The sequence below is a fragment of the Chlamydotis macqueenii genome, chromosome Z, assembly GCF_036417535.1.
Source record: "Chlamydotis macqueenii isolate bChlMac1 chromosome Z, bChlMac1.mat, whole genome shotgun sequence".
NCBI lineage: Eukaryota > Metazoa > Chordata > Aves > Otidiformes > Otididae > Chlamydotis > Chlamydotis macqueenii.
Window position 1 is genome coordinate 14,296,607 of NC_141593.1, and position 22,424 is coordinate 14,319,030.

The window sequence follows — 22,424 nt, forward strand, 5'->3', positions numbered from 1 at the left end:
TGAGCATGGCAATTAACCTTTCTTAAACAAAACAGCTGCAGTTGTTATCCTAGTGAGTTTTCACTTTAACCTACAGGACAGCTGAAGGATACCATACATGCCATCCTCAAACTCTAATGCAGCCCGTCTGATGATCCTCTCTCTCACATTGTCTCCTTTTTGTTTGGCTTTTGAATCTTCAGGCTTTCGGACTGATAAACGCTGCAAAAAAAGAAGTAATCACAAGTAAAGATTAGAATCCGGGCTCTTGCTTCTCAAGCATGATTTGTGATTTCACTGAGATACTTGGTCTAAATATAATGTTATTTATCCATCTTCTGAAAAAAAAAAAAAAAAGTACCTTTTATTCTACCAGTTCAGGCTTATCTAAGCCAATGGAGTCATCAAATACTCCCAATGATAGCCTTTGAGCAAAATGTTATTTCTTTGTCTCTATTGCCAAGGCTGAGGGAATACGTCATACACAGACAGCTGGTTAAGAAGGCACCAAGCACTAGTGCAAATACAGTCATGTTTGAGATTCATTACCCTAGAGATACCTAAACAGATTTGTAAAATGTCAGCTTAAAATACAAATACTGCTCTCTTCCTGCATCCATTCAATTCTGTGGTGCTACTCTAGATTCATATGCATGAGACAGACAAATGCCAGTCATCTAAAGATACTTGGAGCTAAGCAACTAAGTTTTCAAACATAAATATGTATAATCTTGCATAAATCTGCTTGAAGTTGTTTCCTGAGATTTCCTGGCCTTAAGTTGATGTTTTCTAAATCATATGGAGGTGAAAATGCCACAACATTCAAGACATTTTTAAGACCTTTTTTGTAAATTATTGTTTACATAGATTATGTTCTTTGTGCATCTCTCCAATGCATACAAAACCACTCTGGGCAACGTCATATCCTGCACCCCAATATGTCTTCACATTCTCTCCTACTTCAGGCTGTAACAAACATGGGATAATGAAAATTATCCTCCCTTCCTTTTCATCACCACAAAAGGATTTTTATGGTGTCATTTTTCCCCACGTTGGGAGTCTTTTCTCTTAGGCAGTTAGAAACAGTCAGTATCAATCCTCTTGAATTTCCGAGTAGCTTTCTTTTTATGCCTCAGCTATTTTGCCTAGAATTGCTTCACTTGCAAGTTACGGAAAAAGAGCAATCATAGAGGGTTTCTCTGCAGCAAAGAGAAGGTTCGATATAAAGTATGACTTGTACTAGAGGGACCATGTCTGAGCCAAATTAGGCAGGAGCTGCTATTTAAGGCCAGTATGAGTTATAACAGACTAGCTTCTCTTTATTCTTCCTCTCCCCTCTTACCACTTGTCATACTGAATACTGAACGTTTTCATATGTACAGCCACTTCCTTCATACATAATATTTTATGGAAGAGTAAATAAACCTGCCATTTCCTTCCTATACTTCTATTAATGAGAGACACGACAGCCACAATTACAAAATTACACAAACAGAATTTATTATCTGTTACAACTTTGATGTGCAGTTCATTGTAGCTTTTTTTCCCCCTCCACATCTCAATTCCCTTTTTCCCCCCTCCACATCTCACTTCCTTTTTTTCTGAAGAGTATAGGGAAGGGGGTAGTTTACTAGGCCGGTGTATTCACTTATGCAAACAAGCCAAAAAACACCAGGTGTTTGGATAAAAGTCTTCCCTGGACAAAGAGTCACCTCTTTAGCAGTCACCACTGCCAAACTGCAATAAGAACAACAGTTTAATAAATGCAAAATGGAGTTCTCTCATGTAAGGTAAAAGCTCTTCTGTGAAATATTGCATCCATTCATGAGAAGGAAACAGGCCATTAATTGCAGTCTAACACAACATGCCCAAACCAAAAAAAAAAAAAAAAAAAAAACCACACAACAACATGCAATACACTTTTACAGAATAAACAGATGGAAGGGAAAAAAAGCTTTCTAACCTTAACACTCATAAAATAGTTTACTCAGAAAAAAGGCCTTGTATGACTTTCTAGGACTTTGTGACTTCAATAATAGAAGTTTAACTATTACAACTCCTTTCTGCATTTTTTTTTTACCTTGTGTTATGTATCTCCCCCTCCACCAACTCTTCTGAAGAAATTTTGAATAATTCCCACCTCCAGAGTATGGAGACAGGAGAAATACAGAATTTCCAATTGCACTTTAAGAGCACACACCAAAATAAACATAGGGTCATAGTTTGAGTGAGGCATAGCCACAGAAGCAAGGAAAAACAATTACACAATCATCCTTTTCTTGGGTGTTTTCAGTGATGGAATATGACTGCTGCAATTTTTAATGGCTTTTGACATCTTTTATTCAGACCAGAAATGACACTGGCTAAAAAAGGTCCCGATGAAAGAGAAGGAAAGAAAGGTTCCAGGATCTTTGCAATGTAACATAATTTAATATATGACACAAAAGGGGCTGAGATTGACCCTGCTTGCAAGTCAAAAGCTCTCCAGTAGAAAAGAAAGTATCTAATAGACAAAGTCAGCTCTTAAACAAAGTGTTCCCCTTGTTCTGTCTACAGAAGGCAAACTGAGAGAAGGAACAAAAATGAAATAGCATTTCCAACAGATTTTCAACTGTGTTAAAGCCATCCAGGACTACAGGAAGTTGCTCTGAATTATTCAGGGACTGGATCAGAGAGGCTGAGGTATAAGAAACATGGCTCAATTCTCAGACCTGCACCTAACTACTACCTAGGTACCAATCTAAGCTCCAGTACTCAGCAAAACTTGACAGGTCTTTCTCACGCTATTTTCTCAGTTCTAAGACTTGGTGGCTACAGTAATTACCCTATGAATTCTAAAATAGTCCCAAACTGAAATATGTTTTGATCAAGAAACTCAGCTACTTACTTCAATTCTCTTCTCAAACTTCTCTCCTTGTATCAGACGATCAACATAGATTTTGGGAACATGAATGTCTTCTGGGGCAAATGCTCCTATATCAACAATTTCTTCCACCTACAGAGAGAAATAGGAAAGTGAAAATATTTAGGAAAAAAAAGAACTCAATGAGAGATTTTATTAGCAACGGTGTTTCAAATATAACATATACAGTGGATCAAATCAAGAAAACTAAAGAATGGGACGAGGCTCTGAGCAACCTGATCTAGTCAGGGATGTCCCTGCTCCTTGCAGAGGGGTTGGACTAGATGACCTTTGAAGGTCCCTTCCAACCCTAACCATTCTATGATTCTATGATTCTATGATTCTAAAATAGATATACCCTTGAAAACAGGCTATTTTAGACGTTAATCTTTCCTCTTCTTTCAAAGGATATTTCTGCATACAAATTGAAAGTAGTTGAACAGCCCAGTTTGTACAACCACCTTGAGGAAGTATACCATGTACAGTTACATCAGAGTTGTTTGTACCTACAAGTGATTTCCATCCAAACAGAAGGAAACACTATGCTGTTAACAAAATGTCAGAGTACAAAGCAGAACCATGAATTTTAAGGATACAAACGCAGAAGCTGGCTGGAAGTTTCTCCATAGTGTACTTAAAAATAAAACTGAAAACGTTTGAACTCTAATGATCAATTGCAAGAAAGATGTGAAGATCTAGAAGTCTCTACAGCTAGTGAAACAGAGATTCAGTACAAAAGGGCACAGATCCATATATAGTACATGTTAAATGTCACATATTTGGAACACCACAGACACTAGGGTTTTCCTTCCTGCTATGTCTGAGTTCAGAGTGGTCTAGCTGGAGACCCTGCTATGGCCAGATGTCTGCACCACAGACCTTCAAAGAAGTCAGGTGCTTTCCCTAACAAGTCTCAGGAGCAGAGAGCACAGCTCACTCTGCCGCAAAACAGTCACTATTGTTAGGGCTGTACCTGCATGCAACTGCAGATAAAGTGTTAAAGCAACAGGTCAAAGATAACATCTGGAACAATCTACTAAAAAATAAATTAAATAGTTCCCAAACTGCTTTATCACCAGGAGCTAGTTAAACTTTCAGAAATGTCCAAAGTCTAAGAACCCCAAAACAAGCCACAGGGTACAACATATCAGTAGAGGTATATCACTTCGGAGCCATTGCCATTGAGGCAACATTAAAGAGCTTAAAATTCAATTTGACATCCTACTGTTACTGCACAATGTGATCAATAATAAAATCTATAGTACATATGATACACAATTACCTTCTTACTGTGCCTTGCAGTGTGACAATAAACAAACAAACAAATCTACCCTAAAAGCAGCAGAGGGAGAGGAAAATTAACAATCTAAACACCATAGAATCAGTTTCAGATGATCCCTTGAAAAAGCCCTGGGGTAATCAGACAGGAAAGAGACATGTTGCAAAATCAGTAAGGCAAAGATGGTAAGAAGGGAGTAAACAGCCACAGAGACATCAACCTCAGTATTCATGGAGAGTAGAATCACACATCCAGAAAGTTCTTACCCACAAGGTAAGGACAGGCAATCAAATCAATATTTAAAAAATTCAGACTAGTGTACTCAGGGAAAAACAGTGCAATCACGTCCATGCTCTATCTCACTTGAAGTTTATTATTTTATAAACGAATTTTAAATCTCATATGGAGACCAAGACAAAAACAAGATAAAATGAAAAAATCCTGAAGCACTCTGCACTCTCGGTGGAGTGACTACTATCAGAACAGGTTCAAAAGGGAGAAGATGAGACTCTTCAACGAAGACATATGCAAGCAGATGATCCGCTACCAGAAGAATTCTCAAATTCACCATTTGTAATTACACTTGTCTTTACTTCACAGGTGGAAAATCAGATCTGGAAAATACTAATTGCTACTGATTCAAAATTTCTCATAAAAGAATTGCATTCATTTGCTGCAGTAGCTGAGATTATTTAACCAATTTTTTGTGCCATTTGCCGGCACAATTCAACCAACTTTAACAGAATTACGCTGCAAAAAACTTGACACACTGTATCCCCCCCACCCCCCAGAATACATATAATAAATAACTTAATCCAACAATAAATTGCTGGATTTTGTTATTAATCACCTCATTCTCTTAATTGGTTAATATTTTGTCTCTTTGGAAACTGCAGTCAGCACGAGAGCTTTTCCTAACAAGAACCACCAACATAATTATTTATTATTTCAGTATACTATTCTAAATTAACATAGCACAGACAATATGTATTTTGTCCAAGGGATTGTAAATGAGCCTAAGGATCCTTGCAGTCTGGAACACACCTCTGTGTTCACAGGCAGTCCCCCACTATTCTTACCAGTGTTTTGCAATTTCTGTGTTCTACCATTATGTGAAATAAGCATCAAATACAATTAAAATTAGGTATGTTAAAATATAAATACAGCAATAAAATGAAATTATGAAAAAGGATTAAAAATTTGCATGTAATGTCTGCAAGAATACATATCATCCAGTTCTGCAAGTGAAATTAATCAGCATGTTTATATGAAAAAGAAAGAATCCACACTGAGGAAGTAGAAATGTCATCTGTTTGCTCCAACTATCTCTCCCTACTCTGCTTACAAGGAACTAGATGATACTCCAGCTGAGACACTGCAGGTGGGCTGCCGGCAGCCGCCATCAGTATTGCCAGCACTGCTACCACAGATAAAGCTGTGCCAGCAAAAGAGAAAATGGGAAATCCGATGGCTAAGGGAACCAGCAACTTTCTGTGACCTCTGCAAGACAACTATAACTTTCTAGATAAGAACAATAATGCAAAAATAAATAGTTCCATAGTTGGGCATATTCACTTCCCTTTCAAGTTTCATATTCGTTTATGAGTGTTTTCTGTAACACATCCACAGCCTTAATCCTCAATCACCTGCAGACATGTAAGAGAGCATTTATATTAATAATTAAAAGGATGTGTGTGAGTTTTATTCCTGTTTTGCTCTCCAACTTATCTATCTTTCTGTTTTCATCCCTTTACTTACTTCAGGCTTTATTTTGTAATGCACAGAAGAATCTCTATAAACATCAAAAATCATTATATGGCATCCCACTCAAGAGACACAAAGTCTGGCAAAGCATAAAGAGGGAACTAATCAGGGTAGATCACCTCCTACACTTTTTTTAATTAGCAAATCAAAATACTTTGGTACCATTTAGATTGCCTTGATCACATGTGTTAATTTTAAATTTTAACTTCACGAACATGCTAGAAGACAGAAAACGTTTATGTCTTTGCTACACAGGAAAAGCCAAAGAGTAACTTCAGGAGATCACATGGGCTGAGTTGCCTCTGATGTGAAGGCTCTGATGCACAATTCAAAAATCCTTTCATTGTTTCAAGAGTTTCACAGTATTGTTTTTCTTCCTGGGTATAAACGTTCTTGCAAATCTTGTCTGATTGCTGACAATGGGAGCAGAATGAATAAGTTCAGTCATTTCTTAATACTGGTTTATCTGCAAGTACACCCAGAACATAAAAGCTGTTCCCCAATATGATTCACAAGAGCCTTCTGCAATTGCTTTTGGTATCAGCGCTCACAGAATCAATGGTCACTTGTTTCACAGTATCACTTCCTTCTGTAATTTACATCTACTTTTCCCTTTTTGAAGTAGTTTGATTTATTTTTGCTTATGGAAATTCAGCTACTCTTCTACAGTTTTATTTCAGAATTTCTGAAGGCTTCCAGAAAAAGAAAAGGAACCTTGAAGGTTATGGACTTCCAGTAAGAAAGATAAAGAACTCTGGTTCTTAACCAAAAACTGGCATGGAAATTCCAATAAACACACTTGAAAATAAAAAGGCTTTTCCTTTGAGTGTTTACCCTTTAATCTATTTCTGCATTATATCTTTTATGATAGGTTAAATGTTTTCAGTTGTTTTAGTTTTAATTCTCAATTTTCATAAAACTAAGCTATAACCAGAAATTACAATATAATTCCTTATTATGGTGAAAAATCTAAAACGTGCATGTGTGGGTGGGTGAGAGAAAGAGAGAGCTTAACAAAACCTATGCATTTTTAAATAGCTTATTTTTAAACTGGCTTTATTTAAATGTCTCTATCACTATCTTAATTATCCTACTTCTTCAAATAATAAAAAAAAAAAAAGTGGAATAAAACATTACAACTAGTTAAACGTCCAAAACAACAGAAGAATGAAACCCCGTTTAGCCTTTGAGATGCTCAAGACAAACTCTACTTCTACAGTTCACTACTGTAAGAATCAGGATGCCAGTGCAAAATTCATTGTAGCATTTATAAAATCGTTAGAAGTTAAAAAAAAAATTAAAAGACACAATAAGGACTATGAGGAAAAGCAGTATGTGCCTAGTTCACTTAAGATCATAGAAACTGTGAACAACCATTCCCCACGGGAAATGACAAACGGGTAAAAAAAAAGTCAGTCTTAATTTAATAGTTTTAATAGTTTAGCGTGAACTTCACAAAAGCTTTGATACTGTAAAACAGTGCAATACACTCTGAAAACAGATCACTGGAAATTAACAACACACCTTATAAACTTAGTGGGCCACAGGAAAGAGCAAAGCAGGTTAATATTTACTCAGTTCTGCTTGCATGCAGGGAGATGAAACAAACGATGTTCTGAGTTCAGCTCTGTCCTTTTCTGACTCTAAGAAAGCCAGACCATGACATTTCTATTCCTGCCCAACTCCCATGGCAATGAAATTACAGCCAGTCAGCAGCCATCTTGAAGAGAAGAGTTTTACAATTTTAAAAAGCAATCAACTACTAAGTAGTCTGATAAAGGCACATCTTGGTCAATAATCTCCACATTATGCTCACATCAGACTTGGAATAAACATCTTCAAAAACATACTGAGGGGGCAAGGGAATAGTAAAAACCTGTAGAGTTCAGATATATTAGAGAACTTTTAGCCTAATGAGACTGATCTGGGTTACTCTGAAGGTCCATTTAGTCCAAAACCCCTTCTTCTTGGTAAAGAAGAGGAGCATAAAAGACAGTTTGGTGCTTCTGGTTATACTCTCCTAGTTTCTAGAAACATGCAGTTTAAGGACATTCTTGTTCAGATGCTGGACACAGACCACCTTGCTTCATAGCTTCTGATGGACCATGGAATCATCTAATAGTTTTCTCGGAACCCAAAAGACTCCATCATTGTATTTCTACAATTTAACTAGTATGAAAAACACTTCTCATTATCTCCCATAATTTCACTGTGTGCTTCCTTCTGTTCGCAATACAGGAATAGCACGCAGCTGTTCTTTATTTGCCTGTTCCATACCAATGAAGATTCTATGTACCTTTATATTTTTTCCATGCTTCCAGTAGACTGTTATCCTTTGTGAACACTACAGAAAAAAAAAAACAGTAAGGTATGTTGCCAGTATGTCATAGCTGATCATTAGGAAAGTAAAGCTGACATAAATCTCCAAATTTTGCCTCCAGGCTTTTCATCATATGGCTACAAATCATCGTAATTTAGGAGCCCCTGCTAGATTAGACTCATTTCACCTTTGTTTTCACTGTTTACATCTCCTCAATTACCTCCACTTCTAGTTGCCTCAGGCTTAATCTCTTCTCTCACACTTCTCTGCACCTGCTGCCTGTTTCCTCCAGCCTGTCCCTTTCTGTTCCACGCCTTTAACCTCTTCTTCCATGCCGTAGTGCTGACAGCAAAGAAGAAAACAGACTGCACTAAATTATCTGCTCTAGGTACTCACACATAGCAGGTCTGGGATAATAACTGCAAAGAAAAGAGGAAGCATGCTTGATTACCTGCAAAAGCTATCTATATGTAAAGCTGTGTGCATGCATCAAAGCATACGAAAAATTTAACTGCCAGCCTCTGAAAAGGTATACACAGAACTACACTTCAAAATTTTTAAGCAAGCCACACTTTAGCACATCCAGGATACAGGATATTCTTAAGTTTCAAGATCATTGTTCTGGTTTTATTGGGGGGGGGGGGGGGGGAGCGCTACGGTGGCAGCTTCTGTAAGAAGCTGCTAGAAGTTGTTTCCCCTTTGCTCAGCAGACTCAACTGGGCCCAGGGCGGACCCGCTGCTGGCCAGGGCCAAGCCAATTGGTATCAGAATGTCCTGTGATAATTCCTCTGCGATAACATATTTAAGAAGGGGAAAACAGAAGAAAAAAAAAAAACAGGAAGAGATGATGCGAAGAAGCTGAGCAGGGGCAGAGATGGGGGAGGCACGAGCCTTGTGGGCCTTGCAGGCCTCACCCTCTGGCCTCCCACCGGGCAGCCGACTGTGCCCAACTCAGCCCGGCCTGGCTGCAAGAAGTGGAGAGGAGATGAGATGTGAAGAGAACCTGCGAGGCGTCTGCCTGAGCCAGTTGTGAAGAATTTCTGGTGAGAGGAACGGCTGCAGACGCCAAGGTCAGTGCAGAAGCAGGGGGAGCAGTAACGCTGCTCCCGGCAGAGATTCCCCTGCAGCCCGTGGTGCAGCCCATGGTGAGGCCGGCTGTCCCCCTGCAGCCCATGGAGGCCCACGGAGGAGCAGAGATCCCCCTGCAGCCCCGGGAGGACCCCACACCGGGGCAGGCGGATGCCTGAAGGAGGCTGTGGCCTGTGGAGGGCTCGTGCTGGGGCAGCTGTTCTGGAGGGACTGCACCCCGTGGAAGAGATGACCCACGCCGGAGCAGTTTCACTGAGGACTGCAGCCCGTGGGAGGGACCCCACGCTGGAGCAGGGGAGGAATGTGAGGAGTTCCTCCCCCGAGGAGGAAGGAGCAGCATAAAGCGACAAGTGACGAACTGACCATAACCCCCATTCCCTCTTCCCCCCTGTGCCACTCCGGGGTGGGGGAAGGAGGTAGAGATAGTGTTAAGCCGGGGAAGACGGAGGGGTGGGAGGAGGTTATCTTGTTCTCTGTCTCATTATCCTGCTTTGTTTTTAGCAATAAATGAATAGTTTTCCCCAAGTCAAGTCTGTTTTGCTCATAACGGTAACATTAAGGATTTTCTCCCTGTCCTCATCTCAAACCTCAAGCCATTTTTCTTGCATTATCTCTCCCTATACTTTCGGAGCGTGGGGTGAGAGAGAGACCGCATAGTCTGGCCCCGACTGAGGCTGAACTGTGACAATCATGTTCAAAGTCAGAAGATACTGACATTTCACAAAGGAATAATCCTAAGAAAATAACATTCTCAAGACAATGTATTTTCATCTTAATTTTCTTTTTCTTATAACTGGGCAGTTATACACAAAATAAAAACTCATTTAGGCAGACTCACTTAAAACACAATGGAAGCAATTTTATAAAAGAGTAGCTACTCCAATAATAAAGGCCTGCTCTCAACCATGCCTATAAATCTGTACTGTAAAAAATGTATTCTCTAAGTATAAACTGAAACTTGCAGGTTTTTCCCCAAGCTGTTTGCAAAGTGAAGAAATGCAATGAAGAAAAAAGCAAAGTCTGCTTCCTATTATTGGTCACTTAAGTTGTTCTCTTAAACGGATGGAATTATTTGTTTGACAATTTGCACAAATAGGTCTATATGATTCTGCATGCATCAAAAAGCGAAAGAAATACATGATGGCTCTTCTCTTGTTTCCTTAAATTTATTCATTTGGACTTTACACTATTTTTCTACTGTAAAATTACCTAAATTAAAAGTATGAGAGATTATTTCAAGAATCAGCAATCTACCAGTCCCAGTATTACCAAACAACCAAGCCTCCTGCAGCAGGCACACCTTCTTAAAATCTGGTTGTTTTGAGATAAGCCATCAATGAACCCACACTTGTTGTGATCACGTTTTGTGACTTGTGCTTTCTTGATGAAATTAGGTGACTTCATATTGCTCAGTGCTTATTTTTATTACACTCAACTGAGTGACAGTAGTGACAACAAAAACTGGAACATAATTATGATCTTACCTTTTAATTAGAAAGTGCTCAATTTGTATTCAGTACCTAAGTTCTTAACACAAAATGAAATGTAGCCATCCAGATGGAATACATACAAAATTGCCTTCTCAGATCTGGAAAAGGGCAATTTTGGAAAATATTTTCTTAGATTGCATTACATAATTATTTTTCAATCAAATAATTAAAATAATGGGAGAAGAGCCAGAAGAAAGCAAACAAAAACTCCGCAATCCATGAAAAGAATCTTAATTTGTTAAGGGCTAGCTCATGGCAAAAGAACCTGTTCAACCTGCACTGAATAAGTGCAGTTCAATCTGCTGAATAAGGTAACTGACCACATCCCAAAGCCTTCCACTAAAGAACAGAATAGCTGCTAACAATATTAACTCTACGGGAAGGATAACATTTAACATTTTTGCAAACAAAATGCACATTGCTTTAACTACATATTCCTGCACTTCACTGCTTATTTTGAAAATATATTAGATTGAAAGACTGATTAGAAGGTAAAAATAGGTAACTGACATTTTTTATTGAAATTATTCACATAGTATGAAGAAGAATTGAAACATTAAAAAATAGCTTTAATCTCAACAAAAGATCTTCTTTTCTTACTTATATCAGAGAAATGACAAATGAAAAGAGACTGAAAGAGATCTCCTCTCCTACACATTCAAAGAAATGTAACTTAAAGGTCAGGAGATAAATTTAAGCTTCACTTTCAAAAATTAACTAACATGAAGTTAAGTCCTGAATAGAGAGGTTGAAAGCAAAAACTTAATTAAAAAAAAAAACTTAAAAAAAAAATCAGAGATTTAATTGCACCATCCAATTAGGAATTATTTGTATTTTCCAGGCTATGCAAGTCCAACTAACCAGCCTCAAATACAAGGAATATCTCTAACTAAGGACCAGACGAGAGCATGCTAAGCAGGAAACATAAAGGAAGGTAATCAGGGTAAAACAATGTATTAGCAGCTATTCTGTAAAAAATTATGTTACTGGTTCTCTCTGTTAAGAAAAAGAAACCCTGCAGGTATCTCAATAAAGGCAACGAAAAGACATATCATCTCAAAATGTCACTTTATATGCACACATGTATTAGTTATCCTCTGTATTTCAAACATTCATTACAGGCAGTGGTAGTTTACACAGATTTCTGAAAACTACTTTACATGTTATCACTTTCTCTTTCTCAGTGAGGGGTCAGTGTGGTCCATTTCACCTTCAAAATCACAGCAGATATCCCAAAACCCCAAAATATTGAAGATCAATACAACAGTCTTGCAATGTTAAGGAAGAAGGTAGTCAGAGTATTATTCAAGGAAAGGAGTAGAAGAAAGAAAATAACTGATGGCAGTGTGACATACAGCTTAGACACAACAGATTAAGCAGAAACTACAGGAATGTGGCTATCAAGAGATCTTAAGTAAAATATTTAAAAAAAAAAAAAAAAAACCAAACTTTTCTGACACTTAATCATTATCCCTCCTGAAAGCTGCCTGGAAAGGAGAGCATTAGACATACATAGAAATAAAAAACAAAAATACAGTGCTTCACAGAACCAAAAATATTATTTGATGCTGAAGCTGACAGAAATATGTTAAGTCAGTCCTTCAGACCATAAAAATAAAGTTTTTGCTCATCACAGCCTAATGAGAAAATTCTGATTTCTTTCCCTCTAGCAGCAATGAAAAACTGTCTTTAGCATATCTGATAATATCTGGTCAGCCTCACCTCTGTGCCTGGCAAGGTCATGGAGCAGATTCTCCTGGAAACCATGCTAAGGCACATGGAGAGCAAGGAGGTGGTTGGTGACAGCCAACATGGTTTCAACTGACATCATCTACCTGGACTTGTGCAAGGCATTTGACACTGTCCCGCACGACATCCTTCTCTCTAAACCAGAGAGACATGGGTTTGATGGACAGACCACTCGGTGGATAAGGAGTTGGCCGGATGGCCGCACTCAGAGAGTGGTGGTCAACGGCTCAATGTCCATGTGGAGACCGGTCATGAGTGGCGTCCCTCAGGAGTCCGTGCTGGGCCCAGCCCTGTTCAACATCTTTGTCGGCGACATGGACAGTGGGATAGAGTGCACCCTCAGCAAGTTCGCCGATGACACCACGTTGTGTGGTGCCGTCGACATGCTGGAAGGGAGAGATGCCATCCAGAGGGACCTTGACAGGCTGGAGAGGTGGGCCCATGCCAACCTCATGAAGTTCAACCAGGCCAAGTGCAAGGTCCTGCACCTGGGTCATGGCTATCCCAGGCACAAATACAGGCTGGGCAGAGAATGGATTGAGAGCAGCCCTGAGGAGAAGGACTTGGGAGTGCTGGTGGATGAGAAGCTTAACATGAGCAGGCAATGCGCCCTTGCAGCCCAGAAGGCCAACCGCATCCTGGGCTGCATCAAAAGAAGCGTGGCCAGCAGGTCAAGGGAGGTGATTCTCCCCGTCTACTCTGCCCTGGTGAGACCCCACCTGGAGTACTGTGTCCAGTTCTGGAGCCCCCAACACAAGAAGGACATGGACCAGTTGGAGAAGGTCCAGAGGAGGGCCACGAAGATGATAAGAGGGCTGGAGCACCTCTCTTACGAGGACAGGCTGAGAGAGTTGGGGCTGTTCAGCCTGCAGAAGAGGAGGCTCCGGGGAGACCTGATAGCGGTCTTCCAGTACCTCAAGGGGGCCTACAAGAAAGATGGGGAAAGGCTGTTTAGTAGGGCCTGTTGCAATAGGACGAGAGGTAATGGTTTTAAAATAGAGGGGGGTAGATTTAGATTGGAAATTAGGAAAAAAATTTTTACGATGCGAGTTATAGAACACTGGAACAGGTTGCCCAGAAAGGTGGTGGAGGCCCCACCCCTGGAAACGTTCAAGGCCAGGCTGGATGAGGCTCTGAGCAACCTGATCTAGTTGGGGATGTCCCTGCTCCTTGCAGGGGGGTTGGACTAGATGACCTTTGAAGGTCCCTTCCAACTCTAACTATTCTATGATTCTATGATAATCAAAGTCATAACAAGTATGACTTCTAATTTCCTGATTGTACCAAGTTCTCTGTTTCTATTTCTAGTTATTAATCAGGGGGAATAACCACTAAACTGCATCAAGCCAATTGGCTTAAAATTCACAACAGAACTCTCATGCAACTTATCTAAACTGGTTTTTATGTAAACTGTTTGTTTGGGTTTTTAACCCTTCCCTCCTCAGCCCCCTCAAACTAGAAATACATTAATGATATGTTTCTTTGCTGTCTCTGATTCCTTTAAATTGTTAAAATAAAAATTCAGTACTCTCAGAAACCTTCCCATTCATTTAGCAATTTTTGTGTTTCTTGTGTTTGAAATTCTAGATAAAGAATTGAAGTAGGTGGTTGGGCTGCCAGCTTCATATAACTCATCTGGTCCTTCCTTTTCCTATAAGCTTCCTGCAAGACATCTACATCGGATACATTTGGTTAGCATATGTTCAACATTGCCTATGTTCAACATTGATGGAATCTGATGGAATCCATCACAAACAGCAACTTGGTTCTACTTATCTGATGGCTCAATTCAGTCCCTTAAATCGCAAGTTTCTTAAAATCCCAAATTAGTTCTAATTTTGAATGAATGAAGCACATCTACCATCACATTTCTGTAAAATATAAAACCAAAACCATATAAAAACAGCTTTTCTTAATCCATGAACACCAAGCATAGCTGAATGCATGCATAGCTCAGGAAAATCAAGGGATAGTCTGCTTCGGTGCACATGGAGGGACAGGAGCCTTTTCTAATTGCTGGTGGCAAAGGCAAACACAAAGCAGATAACCCCTCCTAAATGCCTTACAGGAGGTGACCAAATACCACAGCATCAAGAATGTGCTACTGTCTGAGCTAGGAAGCCTGTTTCTCAGCTAGACTCATCCCAAGTTGTTACAAAAGCTAAAAGACTTTCCAAAATAAAAATTAAAAAAAAAAAACACACAAAAAGAACCCCAAACAAACAAACAAAAACACAAAAACCAAACCAAAACCAGAAAACCCAATAGCACAAAACAACAGAAACAAAGGTGCATAATAACGTAAGAACAAGGAACAACCATGAGACAACACTGTAACTTCCATCAGTCCAGAATTCAAACAGGCAAAAATTTTGCCATAAAAATTCAAGTGTCTATTCTGAAGGTACTGTGGATAAAAATTGGTACCTGAAACCAGTTCTACTGAGAAGTTCGGTTTACTTAAAAAACTAATTGCTAGATGCATTTGTACCTTCATTTACAGCTCTTGATGCTCAAAGTGTTTGAGAAATTCAGCTCTATGACAGCCTGGGGTACATGAGTGCTCCTTAATGCGTTGCTTACACAGCCAATTGGCTATATACCTCCCTGTTTTGATGAGGAATATATCCCAGCTCTCCCTTTTGTTCTTCCCCACTTCTTTCAACAAGAAGAAAAGAACTGATATCATATATTTGACTTATTCCAAAGGGTAACAAGAAAGAAAAATGTGCTTGTTTTTCAACAATAAAAAAACCGAACACATCTGTTTAAACATTAAGTTGCTTTAAGTTTTGTTTAGCTATCACTTTCTCCAGCTTAATTACAAGTAGCAAACTAAGGAACTTAATATCTCATCCATGAGAACATCAATGGGCGTGCATTTCCATACACTTGACTTCATGAGTGCAGACTTTCTATAAAGCAATTTAACACAGTTTTGGAAAAAAAAAAAAAATGAAGACTAGGCAACTTTCAAGCAAACACCAGGAAACCATTTAGGAAATAGACATATAAAGCTACTCTGTGGTCCTCAGCCATTCTTTTACCATCTTCTGCAGCCTGAAAAATCAGCATGATTTGAAGTCAAGACAGTCTTGGTATCTCAGTCCTTTCCTTCACTTTAAATTCTCACTTTCTTCACTGAATAATTATATTCTACAACATTTGCAGGGAATGATGCTGCAAAAGCAGCATCACTAAAATCTGAGCTACTGATTTAAATTATTATTCCAAAATTCTCACTGCAGCTTTTCAAATCTCAGTACATTGACCACCTGAAAAAATGCATTTGTTTCATGGTAGTAGGCAATTACTCACATTGTGAATTTTTTCTATGATTCTCAATTTGAATATCAAATCTTTCTCATTTTGTACTAGAAAACTCCATCAGAGATGCTCATAGCACAGAAAACAAATTATTGCTGAAAGATACAAAAAAAAAAAAAATGCATGCAAATTCCTTAAATCATGCCCAAAACTCTTTCTGCACCACTTTTTCAGTAATATAATCATGTGTGATTTAAAGTGCAAAGACTGCTAAATCACCGATTGATTGATGCATTTTACACACAAAGCAGGGCATGAGAATTATCATCAATTTATTGAACAAATTAGTACATACAATGAAAAGTTATATCTAGAAGATTTTAAATACTATTAATCTTCAAATTTTCATGATACAAGACCTGAGAATATGAGTATATGACCTAATGAAATATACTTCAAACATGCAGTGTATCAAGCTTTCTACAAATTGTTATGAAAAAACCCTAAATCTAGCTTTAGGAGCAAACAGAGGCTTTCCATCAGTTTCCCCAGCACACTGACTTCCTGACAATCTGCAGCATCTTCTGATTAATCATGGACTTGCTTTAGCTTGTTCTTTTTGAATGTCATATTTGTTCTTAACCTATGTGACAGGGATAAAAGGATTTTTTTTATTGAGGATTTTTTTTTATTGAGGATTATATTCACATCTGCAATGAACTTCTGAAGCTGAATGCTGAGAAAGCTCATGATACTCATTCCAGAAAGTATCCATTTAGAAAGGAATAAAATATAAGAGACAGATAAAAACAAATCTGAATCTTCCAGCACAATGTTCTGTGTAGGTAAAACTATCTGAACAACAGTAAGCAACGATTCGATCTGCTGTGACTTTTAACCACTCAATACCGCTCCAGCAATGAAGTGCCAAATCAGAACCCACATAAAGTTTATATATAAAAGAAAAGCAACCGTAGGGGAAAAAAAAAAAAAAAACACACACACAGCTAAATTAACTATTAAAGTTTATTTCCCTGAAAATCAGAAGCATGTTAACTAAATGCAAAAAGCACTCTCTTATGAACTCCCTTCTGGCCCAATCCATTCCAGTGCTTCTCAAATCATCATAAGATGGCCTGTACAACAGCTGTAAAAATGTTTCGTTTCCCTGTTCTATCTTTCAATAAACACATGCACACACAGAAACAAGGAATCAAATACAACAAAGGGAAATAAAAATAAGAAGAGAGCATTCAAGTCTGGGAGTGAGCTTCTTTTCGGCAAACTAAAATTGCTGTGGCAATGGTTTGCAAATATTTCTAGGAGATGCTTTTCCAAATCAGTGCCACTAGTCCCTGGATTTCAATTCCAATCCTTCTCTGACTTGTTCTCTAACCTTCTATGATTGGCGCTATAATAGCCACCAAACTGCTTTTTAACATTGCTGAACACTGAAGCAGAAAAGGCATGAGACACTTCAGCCTGCTTTGTACTCTGGTGCATTAGTTTTGTTTAGTGAGGGAGGGGCTATAGTGGCAGCTTCTGCAAGAAGCTGCTGGAAGTTTCCCCTTTGTCCAGTGGAGTCGGCCAGGTCTAGGGGGGACCTGTCGCTGGCCAAGGCTGAGCCGATTGGTAGCTGATTGGTAAGACTTCTGTACTTGCACTAATTACATATATTTACATATATAACATTTTTCATACATTATACTAATATATTATGGTAACTAGAATTCTACTGTCACTTTTGCCAAAAGCTTCTGGTAAGGTTGGAGGACTAAGCAGCTCAGCATCCATCCTGTGCCAAATGAGATTCTCAGACAAAACATTCCCCCACTTCAGATCCTTGGGGCATCCCCTCAGCAATCATCCCCTGAGCGCACACAGTCATCATTGAGCAACTAAAGAATATTGAAAAAGGCTATAGCAACACAACAGCTGAGTGGTTACAGCTCTTGCACGGAAGGACCTCAATTCTGTATCCTTCTTGGCCTCAAATACTGATTTGTGGTTTCTCAGAAACACATCCTAATGCAAAGTCTGTGCCCATCCCAAGTCCAGAACCACTTCCTGTGTCAGGGGTCAGTTTCAAATTCCACAGCTGGGGCATCTAGGTAAAGAAAAAGATTCTTTGAGATTGTTTTTCCAGTTCAAAATACTACTTACAGGGGTTTTTTTTACAGTAAACTGTCACTGTGCAGACACTTTAAATAAATCCTTAGAACAGAGCTATGCATCTGAGGAAAGTTTTGCTATTTTTAAAGCACTTGGAGGAATAGACACCAAAAAAAAAAAAAAAGGTTCATTTTCCAGTTTCCTCAATAAAACACAATGCCGTGATTTAGCACAGATAACAGGATACAAATAGCTTATTTCAGTCTGCTTCTGTCCCTTAGTGCAGCACAGTTCATTGTACCTGAGATAATGGCGCTCACTGACGTGGCTGTGTTGTTCCTAGGCAACCAGAGATAAAACGCAGGGTTTAATGATTTTTATTTAACGCATTTCTATGAGAAAATACACTGTCTTTTTTCCTCCCCTGATATTATTTGAGGTGCAAATGCTGCTTACACAGGGAGATATATTTAGCCCTCCTCCGCAATCTGAACAAGAAAATTATTCAAGCTGGATATTCAAACAGTCAGTCAACAAATATTTCTAAACATATTGACTATTAACACTATCAAACACTTACATCATGGCAGTCGTTGAGATCTCAAACCACTTCACCAAGGGACAAGTATTTAGTAGGTCTCACAGGAGAGAATAACAATGGCAAGAAAACAGGCAACAGTCTAGGGACGCTTGGGGCTGTTATGGATGTTTACTCCTCCATAGCAGAATGCAAGACCCCAAGCCTGTATCACCCTCCACCTCTCCCAAGCTGTAACGACACCCACACCTGGCAAGGTCACACCATGTCTTTTCCTGTGGCTTTGGTTTGCCTCAATTCTCTCCAAAAAAGAGGCATCATCACCAAAAGTTGTCCTTCCTGGTGGGATTCTGCTCACAGGAAGATGCACATCTTAGAAAGCATCCAAATGCCTTTGCCCTAGCAGTCTAGGCGCACAACAGGAGGCCTCCCTGTAACTCTGAGCTGCTACACATTTTGTTTCCTACCACATAATTCAATGGGTCTGCTGAGGGGCCTGACAGCAGTGCTGCCTGCTGAATTCAGCAGACGTGTCTTTCATTCAACAGAGAGTTCTGGAAGTGTTACCACATATATAAGACCACACAAGCCCTCAAGTTCCTTGACATGCCAAGCCCTTGCTCTGCACCTTTACAAGGGATGGTGGCTCAGTGTTTACAGATCTGAAAATGAACTGAAAGCCTCAGGCTGAGTGTGTACACGACGGTTCAGCTCCGAACAAAGCTACAGCTCTGACTGCATACTTAACTCCTGCAGGTTCTGCAAGGTGAAGTAACAAGCAGACAAACAGATAACTTCTTTCAAATGCAACACTGTAGAAAAACTGTGGGGGAAAAAAAAAAAAAGCAAGCTCCTGCAACATTTTGTTTTCACATATAGATAATACCAAACTAACTAATGCTGCCAATACTGGATTATTTAACATTTTTCCCTGCAAATGTTACCTTCCAGACAACATGCAATTCAGTCAAAAACTTCTTTTTGACACTTAATACTGGTCATCTTTAAATTAAAGTAGAAATTCCACTGGACTCAGGACAGTTAGATCTTTACAGACAGTTATCTGAGCCTTACTATACATCCTTATTATCATAAATGTTGGCAGGTTCTCCTTCCTATCACTTATATAAACAAAAGAAATGCATGTAATGGTCCGAAATATTTGTGCAGGTCAGTAAACATCTCTTGCATTTTATTAGAAGTTTACAATCAATGTATTTCTGATCCCCAAAAGGGTACTGAACAGCTACTTCTGACCATTGGCCTAGTCAAAACAAACAAGGCTGACAGTCAGACACTTTAATCTGATATTGTTCTGGGGGAATTTTAAAAACCAGTAACTCTCCACTGTGTGCCACAAATGTAACCGGTAATGGTACAGCCTGACTTCCTCCTCCTTCGGAAGCATTTCTACACACAGCCAGCCCAATTTCTCACAACACAGGAGAGTTTTTAAGAAAGTAACAGCTATCACTTTATGGGTCTGTGAGGTGGAGTATTGTCTCTACTCTTATCCTCCACATCCGCAAATACTGCCAAGTTCTCCCACCTCCGAACTGTTATAAAGATTAAGTGTCTGTCTGTACTTCAGCTAAGAGTAAAAAATACAACATTGACTTAAACTACAGAACAGTAGCTTTAATACATTAAAGAAAAAAAAAGTGTCTTTTACTGTGTATGAAAGTCAGGAGCTTTCACAGCTCCTTGTGTTAACTTAGATAGAAGGTTAACAAATGCAATTGATTCCCAGTGCTCTCCCCGCTTTCACTTCCTGTGAACTTGGTAGTTCACAGATACCTCGAGATTGTATTTCCAGTAGTATATATTTCCCCTGTTATGATGCCAAGTGCCATTCCATATTTTATCAGAGATCAGAAACTAAAATAAATCTGAGGAAAGACTGGTGAAACAATAAATTGTAAGAAGGAAGCGGCAGTATCAGACACAACAGGTAACCTGGGTCCACTCAGACATAGAATCACAGAATCTTTAAAGTTGGAAAAGATCTCCAAGATCATGAAGTCCAACCATCAACCTAACACCACCATGTCCACTAAACCATGTCCTGAAGTGCAACGTCTACACATTTTTGAACACATAACACAGTTTGGACAAAACACAAAGTTAGACATCTGTGATCAAGAAATACCTGCCATACTTACACAATGCATTTTGGAAAACACTGATTACACTTTTCCCAAAGTATGCTAAAAATGGGTCAACAAGATGTAAGCAACTAATGCTGCACGGACCCCCACATAATGAACAGCAACAAGTACAGATATGCAAACAAGGAAGCAGCAGGAGCAAAGAGTAACTCTACTTTTCAGGTGACATTAGTGGCAGCAGTGTTACAATGCTGAAGACACTCCAGTTGTTCACAGTTGTAAATTTTCAGAAAAAGACAAACTGAGAACAAGATGAACATAAAAAGGATAGGAGAGCTGAAGAAAATGTTTTACAGTTAGAACCATTAAGACCATCGTATCAACAGCACTGAGAAGTCACTGAGTGGGAAGGAAATGCCAGCTTCAGAAAGGTTTTTAATCTAGCAGAAGAGAGTAAAAGCACTAGATGGAACCTAAAGCCAAATTAATTACAGTAAAAAGACATATTTATACCAGTGAGAGTGATTAACCACTGGAACAAGCATAAACAGAAGGATAAGTTTTCCATCTCTTGTTTTGGTTGCATCAAGGCAGGATAACTTTCTGATTAAACCTATCTTCTAAAATTTAAGTTGTACTCTGATTGCATGTAATTATTGAGCTTAATAGTGACATAAGTGAATGGCCTAGCACCCATCCTTCTAACAAAGTTTAACAAACGAAGTTCTGTTCCTGAAAAAGAGATTGCTTCTAAAGGACTGGATAAAACTAGATGTATACAAATAAGCAGAAAAGGGACATAAATAATCCATCAGAGTAGCTATGAGGATCAACAACTCTCTTTTCTGTGTATTCATAGTATTCATTTCAAAGGAAAAACTCAGCAGCTCAAAAATCAGAAACAGAGGAATATGCCTCTAATTTTTGCTAGTTACCTGCCTCAGTTTGGTGCTTCATGCTAGCCAAGCAGATGTTGGCAGCATAAGTCTGGTTGCGTATCAGGTACAAAGCTCCACATTTAAAATCAAGATGAGAGCACCAGACTGAGAAACTACAATCTTGCAAACCCAGATTAACCACCGCATCACTCTGAAGACAAAACTGACCTGTAGCTAGTTTGATGAAAAGGAGCAGGGATGGCTCCAAATCTCTACTTCTAGGACTGTCTACTTAAATTAAGTGAAATGGTCAGTGAGTGAAAAACAGAAACAGAGCTGGGAACAGATATCAGAATTAAGAAATCCCTGCTGCCAAGAGAAAATACGAATTATTACCCTACACAAACTTTTTTCTTCTCCCTGTAAGTGGGATTGAGAATTTCACCCTTAAGCCTTGAACAACATAGAGTCAGACAAAACCCTTCATTTGCCTCAGTTCCATAGTTATTAGCTCTAGACAGCTGCAGGCTGACAATGCTCAGTACTGAGGACATACTAGATGCCATATTGAGATATCTCCTTCTGATTCCCTGGGTTTGAACTCTTAAATCCAAACACAACACTCTGAACTCCACTTTGGAAAAAAGATACTTAAAAGTTAAGACAATAAGGCATTGTATTTGGCTCAATATATCCGTTTGTCCTAAATCTCTAGTTATGTGTCTTCACCCATTAATTTGTCCATAAAAACATAGAGTTGTAAGGTAATATTAATGTGCCATCCTGCAAAAAGCTTGTCAGTTTTTAAATGGTATTGAAAATGCAACAAGACTCATGGTGGACACAGTTCACAGCAGATCTACTAAAGACTGTTAAGTGGAATTATAGCAAGAAGGATGTCACATAATTGCAACTCACTGACAAGAAAATTCTACCCTATCACACATCA

At 38.9% G+C, this 22,424-nt stretch overlaps 1 protein-coding gene across 1 annotated transcript in view; it reads right to left on the reverse strand.

The window, feature by feature from the left end:
- The window catches only part of OXCT1 (3-oxoacid CoA-transferase 1), a 91,091-nt gene that overhangs the window by 38,957 nt on the left and 29,710 nt on the right, over positions 1 to 22,424 (reverse strand). The window contains exons 8-9 of the mRNA XM_086770517.1: positions 2,867 to 2,974; positions 93 to 201 (exon numbers count right to left, since the gene is read on the reverse strand). Coding sequence (XP_086626643.1) covers positions 93 to 201; positions 2,867 to 2,974 — 217 coding nt within the window. The remainder of the gene's footprint in view (positions 1 to 92; positions 202 to 2,866; positions 2,975 to 22,424) is intronic.